Here is a 7,116-nt window from a genome sequence, read left to right as displayed (position 1 = left end):
CCCAGGGGAGAGCTCTGCCGCGGCACCCCGCTGCCCAGGTCAGCTGCTCCCCAGCCCCTTCCTGGGAACACCCAGCATGGGACTGGCATGGAGTGGGGGGGGCAGCCCAGCAGTTCCCCAGCAGCAGGCAAAACTGCACCTAGGGCTAGCTCAGGCAGACTCAGCTGCCTGGTCCTGGCCCAACCCTATGCTCCCCCCTGTCCTGAGCACCCTTGGCCCCCAGCACCCCAGCCCTAGGCACCCTTGCTGCTACAGGTGGGCACAAGCAGCGGCCATCGCTGGAGGGTGAGAAGACGCCAGATGAGAGCTCCAATCTCGCCCCATTAATCACCTGAGCAGCAGCGTGGCCGGAGCACAGGGCTGGAGGCCCATGCAGGCTGGAGGTAGGAACCTGCCTCTCGGTGTGCTATCCATTCCCCAGCAAATGGGAGGTTGCTCAATTGTAATAGCGTAAAATCAAATTTCAAGCAGCAAAGCCAAATGACGTGGTTTGGAGCCCATGCAGGCACACATGTCACTGGCGGCTGGAGCAGGGTCAAGGGATGTAGCAGCAGACTCCAGCCATCCCTGGGGCAGGAATGGATGTCGGAGACAGAGCGCGACCGTGACTCATGTTTTCACAGCTAGAAATGTGTGACTGCACCAATATCCCTGAGCCTGGCTAGGAAAGGTGCTGCAGGCTTGAGCAGCAACAGGTCAGGGAGGGCAAGCTCCGGCTGCCTGCAGCAGGCTGCGCTTGTGTTTTCCAGGTCTGCAGCATGGAGGTCTCCTGCCTCAAGGCTCACGTTCAACAGCAGCAGGTCTGCACTCGCTCGCTGCCTGCCCGCCCGCCTGCCCACTCATGCCGCCCTTCCCTGCAGGACTTGTCCAGAGCCCCATTCCCAGGCAAGAAAGGATGTGCCCCTGGCGGGGCTGAACCACCCAAGCGGCCTGGACCAGCTAGCTGGAGTCCGAGGGCCCTTGCCCAGCTGCTCCCTGGTAGCATCTGGTCTCGAGGAAGAGATGGAAAAAAGGAAAGGTGGATTGTCCGGCACAGCGTCCCTGCAGACAGAGCAGGGAGGGGCGGCCCAACCCAGAACTGCCCTTAGCATCATTTACCATCCCCATCCCAGCAAGGCCCAGAGCCCCTCAGTGCTGGGTGCTGCACAGATGTGATCTCTGCCATGACGAGAATGTGCTATTTGGGGGGTGTCACATGCAGCTCAGGGCCCCAGTACACATTTGTGCCATGCCTAGTGGCATGCACACTTGCAGCGCCTTGCGCACGCTGACTATCGACACAGCCCAGCACCCCCAAACCCCTGCTAGGCACAGGGCAGGGAGCCCAGCTCACCACTGAGCGCAGCCCCCCCTCCCTGGGGAGGGCCAGCCCACGCTGCATTGAACCATCCTCTTCTCCACGCACGGCTGCCTGTGCGAGGGAAGCTCACGCCGAGCCTTCGGGTTGGTGCAGACCAGTCAGTAGTTTTTGTAGAGGCTGAACGCAACGGGGATATTAACATTAAAAGTGATTTCTCCCTGATCGATGCCCCTTTTTGTGTCAATGGGTTTAGGGAAAGCCATGCTAACCTCTCCCACCAGGCTAGGCTGCCCTCAAACCCACAGCCAGAGGTGGCTGGAGTAACAGGACTCAGGACTGCTGAAGGGAGCAGGTAGAGGACCAGCTCAGCAATTGCTTCCCAATTTCTCGCCGTGAACCTGGGCTCTTTGTCACTCTTGCTGCGAGGAAGGCACTCAGCAGTGCAGAATGTTACACTATCGCAGTGCAGACAAGCACTGGGGAAGAACAGGAGTTAGTATCATGCCATTGCAAACACAATAGTGGGATACGCATGCTGGAGTACAGCCTGACAGATAACAACAAAAATCTCACAGTCCACCAATGCTGATAAAACAGGAATAACTGGATCCCTGTCTAGGCACTGCCCTTCTAAGGAAACACACAGCAATTGAAAGGAGGCCAGAGGAAAGCAAGGGCTGGAAAACAACCTACCCCAAAGGCTGAAGGAAACAGGGTCGCTTAATCTTGACTGGTGAAGGATGTGAAGGGGAGAGAGGAAGTTTTCAAATACATAAAAAGCTGTTGCAAAGAGGAAAGGAATAATCTGTTGCCATGGTAAATGGGATAGTGGATAATGAGCTTACACCACAGAAAGGGAGAAATTTAGGTCACTCATTAGGAAAAACAAGGCTGGTAAGAGTCGCAAAGCACTGGTACAGATCACGTGGGGTGGGCCAGGCTCCACACCTAGAGGTCTGTAAGGATAGAAGTGTAAGCAGATGTCAAAAATAACATAAGCAGAGTTGGTTCATTCAACTCCTCCTCCTGAGATCACCCCTAGAAGTCATTCTTTAACCACTACCCCATCATCCCAGCTGTGGGTGGACACCAAGAGGAAAAAAAGCTCCCCACCTGCACAGAGGAAAGGCTGTCTCCAGCTCCCTCTCTTATGTGACATGAGCACTAATCTGAAAGGACAAACAAGGGACCCCATGCACTACCTCTCTGCAAACACAGCAAGGGAACAAGACACCATTTTCACCTTTACTGCCTGAACTGGAGCACAAGCAAAATACATCAGGGCAACAGTGACTGTTACTCACTGACCCAAGGAAAGGGGCTGTTCCCCTTTCTTCACCAAGATCCTGGCAGGAGGCTGCTCTGTCAAGGTGGTAGTATCAGCTCACAGATCTGCAAACAGTGACTGCAGAGAGCAGAAGCAGATGGTCCCAGCTCTTTTTCATTGCCAGAAACACAGGCTGTTGCCAGCAGGCCCTGCTGAAGCCAGGGGGAGTAGGTGGTGGTTCGCCAGGGGCCTACCAAGAAGGAGGGTCCTCTTTCCAAAACATTTGCAGCAGGCCAGGAGCTCTGGGCCAGGGAGAGATGGCCAGGTGGCTGGGTAACACAGGACCATCCAGAAAGCAAGCACATACAGACAGACAGGATGAGCTGGACAGCACAGGGCAGGGGGCAGGGGGGCCAGGAAGAGGAATACAAGACAGACGTGGGAGGAACTGGTCAGCTTCATGTGGAGTCACAGGGAGCTCTCAACTACAGTCTCCCAACAGGACTGTGCCCCACTAGTAGCAACTGTGATCATCAGAGATGCAACACACCATGAGGAAGAAAGGCTTGAAACAGAGTAAGACCCAGTGGACAAACCAGAATGCTGAGGCTTTAACCTCAGCCTGGGAAGAGGTTAGCGCAGCCCAAAGGCACGACATCACACAAGGCAGGGGTAGCGTTCAGAGATGGAGGTTTAATTTTCTGTCAGCAACACAAAGAAGCAATTATCACAATTACAAATGTTTGCTCGCATAAGGCTCAGAACTTGGTGGGGGAAGGAAGCCAGCAACAGCTTCACCCCTCCCCAAAATACTACTAAGTGACATTAGTTCACAAGCCATATGAGATCCCAACCGATCAGGCTGTTATCCCACAGCGTGTTGCACTGGCACCAGATTTCACCTAGATCAAACTGATCAGTTACATGGAGTTGATTTGGATGTGCTAAAGATGCAGCTCTAAGTGCCTGAAGACCAGGCTGCTGTCAGTCAAACAAGAGCCAAGGCAGCTCATGCTGCCCCCACCCTCTTGGGGACACTGGCTTACCATATTGCAAGGGGTACTTCAAAAAGGTCAAAAGATGATTATCCCTGATTGAGCTACCACTCCCACCTTTATTAATCCCCAAGAGATGTGGGACAAGGCAAGCCATGAGCAGGGAAAGACACCGACTACACACTACAGCTTTGGTGACTTCATGTAAGTTTGGTTGTTCATGTGCTTCATTGGATTTTTGTGACGGCTTCATGAATGGACTTGGCCACATAGTCCAGGTTCTTGGTAGTCAGGCCACACATGTTGATGCGCCCACTAGCCATCAGGTAGATGTGTTTTTCCTTGATCATGTACTCCACCTGCTTAGCTGGGGAAACAATTGGACATCAAGTCAGAGCAGTAACCCCACAGCTCAGAAGAGCCCAAAGAACCAGTCAGGGCCATTTGAATCTTTCACAAGAAGCAGAAAACTTCAAGCACTGGCCACTAAAATGCTGTCTGATGCTTCACCTCTGCCTAGGCACAGAGACAGTGATGCCACGACTCCAGTGAGGTCCCCGAGAGATTCCTGCATAGACTGCTTCAGCCTAGTTCAGCCCCAGCAAAACTGTCCTCACCCAATCCTCCCTTCACCAGGCCACTTGGTACTTACGGTTCAACCCTGTGAAGCTAAACATGCCGATCTGCTCTGTGATGTGGTTCCAGGTGCCCGGGGTCCCAAGAGACTCCAATCGAGACCGGAGCTCTGACCGCATCAGCAAGACCCGATCTGCCATTGTCTTCACATTGTCCTTCCTGCAGCAGGCAGGAAGCAGAGCGTGAGGACAGGCACTTGTTTGGTTTGGAGCCATCTGGCTAAGCCTGGCACTCAGAGAGACAGCTTCCCCCCCTTTCTCTCTCCCACCAGCCCAGGCAACACATACCACTCAGCAAAGAGCTGTGGGGAAGAAAGTGTAGTTGCCACAATGCGTGCTCCCTGGGAGGGGGGGTTGGACCAAGTGGTGCGCACAATCTTCTCCATCTGGGAAAGCACACGCCGCACGTTGTCTGCATCCTTCCCCACCACAGTCAGGTTCCCCACACGTTCATCTGCGGACAAGCCAAGAGATGTGAGGCATTGGTACCAGACATGATGGCAAAGCAGAGCTCTCCCCACCCCCCAGTATGCCAGCCCCATCTGTCTGGGTATGATGCTACTGGGCCCGCTTACTGCCAGACACTCACTGTAGAGCCCAAAGTTCTTGGAAAACGACTGTGCACAGAAGAGCTCAAAGCCCTCGGAGACAAAGTATCGCACAGCCCAGGCATCCTTGTCCAGGCTGCCAGAGGCAAAACCTTGGTAGGCCGAGTCGAAGAACGGAAACAGGAACCGGCGCTGCAAGGAGGAACAGTGTTAGAGGGGAAACCCCTTCCCCACAACCTTCACTTTACCCCCCGCTGTCCCCATAGGAGCGAAGAATGACTGCGCACTTCCAGGTGAATACAAAGGAAATACGGTCCAGCAACACTAGACTGGGATATTTTCTTTCTACTGGGATAAAAGACTAGGAAGACTAAAGTGGTCAATAAAAGGTCAAACACAGAAGAAAACTGCATTTGAGGACAGAGGTACAAGAGATGTACCACCTCATATCCTACTGTCCAACATCTGTGAAAAGCAGGTGCCCATGGATAATCTTTCCAGCATGAGAAACCTCACAGCAGCCCACACCAGAGTTTGAAAGCAACAACTTGGAGACGTGAGCAGAACTGAGATGCTTCTATCCTCTGAGCATGGACAACCAGCATCTTGTCAGCCTCTCCCTTCAACACCTGCCCTATGGGACTCTTCCAGCTCCTGCCACATCTCATGCCATTCCGTAGAGTCCATTTTGGATGCAAGTGCTTCAACTGGCTCAAGAGCTATCTGTCGCCTCAGCATTGCTTTAGCCCCAGCAGCAGCCCATACCTTCATAACAGCAGCAATCTGCTTCCACTGGTCGGGAGTAGGGTCTGTGCCTGTTGGGTTGTGTGCACAGGCATGGAGGATGAAAATGGAGAACTCTGGGGCTTTCTGAGGAGAGAGCAGGTCTCAGTCACACACGCGGATGAGACCAGGCACCCACAGCAGAGGGAGGGGCTCCAAGCTGCTCTGGGCACCAGCAGTCTCCTTCATAAAGATTCACTTCAGGCTCAGCACACAAAAGCCCAGCCAGCTGCTGACAGCACAGCACCAAGCTCAGCCCGTCCCATGCCAGTTTTACTCACCTCCATGTCATCCAGCAGCCCAGGGAGATCCAGACCCCTCTTGGCAGCATCCCAGTAGTGGTAAGTTCTAATATCTTTAAAGCCAGCATCCAAAAACACAGAGTTGTGGTTCTCTGAGGAAAGAAATCACTTTTCAGAAAAGCACGCCCCACCTCCAGCAAGCCACCTTCTCCAGTCCCATTATCTCCCTTTACCCACAAGAGGAAGGCCCCTCTCTCACTGCCCAGGCCCCTGCAAGGAGTTCAGCTGTGCTTCGCCCACTGACCCAGAGAGCTGTGGGCAAGGAGGCAGCAGTACTGATGACAGCACTCACCCCAGGACGGAGCGGAGATGTAGACCGGGGTCGCAGTGTTGTTGTTTCCATTGTACCATCGTCTCAGAAACTCTGCGCCGATACGCAGAGCGCCTGTCCCACCCAAGGACTGAACACTTCCAATCTGCAACAGAGAGAGTTGCCAGCAGAGTCCACCCAGGTCAACCTTGCTATCAGTGCCCAGAGAGGCACTTGCAAGAGCAAGACAGGATCCCAGACATGCTCCCTGGGGTCACCCCAGACAAGGCACCATCCCCTTCCAGTGGTCTTCAACCTCCTTCACCGCTCAGGCCCATCCTGACGCCGTCTACAGTTATAAATAGACTTCAGTTATTCCTGTTACTTTTTGGCACAGAGCAGATTCCCAGCTAGTAGCTTATTTCAGGAAAGGTGGTCTATTATCTGACTTCAGTTTCATGTGGGGCAACCCTTAAAAGATAAAGGAAAAAATAAATTCCAATCCCAGCCCATGTTACATCCTTCCCCAAAACTACAACTAGTTGCACAAACAGCTTCAAATACACGGGTTCATCAAGTAACCTAAAACCAGTAAAGACCATGTCAGAGAAATCCCCAAATCCTGCCAAAATGCCACTACTCCACACATTTGTGCTCTTCTGCTCTGTCTGCTAGAGAGACACCCCACAGATCCCAGTGGTTTTCCCAGAAAGGAGCGGCCTCGCTCCCTGTCCACTGCCTACCCGGTTCTCCTTGATGGCAGGGCTGTCATCACCCAGGGCGATCCGGGAGGCGTTGGCCCGGAATTCGGGCAGGCCCAGGATGGGCAGGTACTCGTGATTCAAGCTGTCGTCGTTGGCGATCATCTGCTTCACCTTCTTCACCACCGGCAGGACCCATGGCTGCCCCTCGTCCGTGCGGTAGGCTGCGAGGAGAGGCAGAGCTGTCCTTTCCACACCCGGGAGGACGCTGTCTCTCCGCGCCCCCGGAGGGGCTTGCCCGGCGCACCGACACCCGAGGACGGCGGGCAGGCCGG

At 54.0% G+C, this 7,116-nt stretch overlaps 2 protein-coding genes across 2 annotated transcripts in view; one reads left to right on the top strand and one right to left on the bottom strand.

Moving 5' to 3' along the window:
• The window catches only part of CNNM1 (cyclin and CBS domain divalent metal cation transport mediator 1), a gene marked incomplete at its 5' end in the record, with an annotated part of 18,743 nt that extends 18,408 nt beyond the window's left edge, over positions 1 to 335 (top strand). The window contains one exon of the mRNA XM_009708379.1: positions 256 to 335. Within this exon, the coding sequence (XP_009706681.1) occupies positions 256 to 335 (80 nt within the window). The remainder of the gene's footprint in view (positions 1 to 255) is intronic.
• A 2,909-nt stretch (positions 336 to 3,244) lies between these two features.
• Positions 3,245 to 7,074, bottom strand: GOT1 (glutamic-oxaloacetic transaminase 1, soluble; the record flags this gene model as incomplete). The annotated part of the gene is made up of 8 exons (XM_009708378.1): positions 3,245 to 3,929; positions 4,215 to 4,357; positions 4,486 to 4,651; positions 4,787 to 4,937; positions 5,511 to 5,615; positions 5,810 to 5,922; positions 6,123 to 6,246; positions 6,824 to 7,074. Coding segments are annotated over 8 exons (1,193 nt in total), but the record flags the coding sequence as incomplete, so codon positions are not given.
• Positions 7,075 to 7,116: the final 42 nt, after the last annotated feature.

This window comes from Cariama cristata, unplaced genomic scaffold (assembly GCF_000690535.1).
Source record: "Cariama cristata isolate BGI_N322 unplaced genomic scaffold, ASM69053v1 scaffold15149, whole genome shotgun sequence".
NCBI classification, from domain to species: Eukaryota; Metazoa; Chordata; class Aves; order Cariamiformes; family Cariamidae; genus Cariama; species Cariama cristata.
This window is presented reverse-complemented; position numbering and strand designations above follow the sequence as displayed.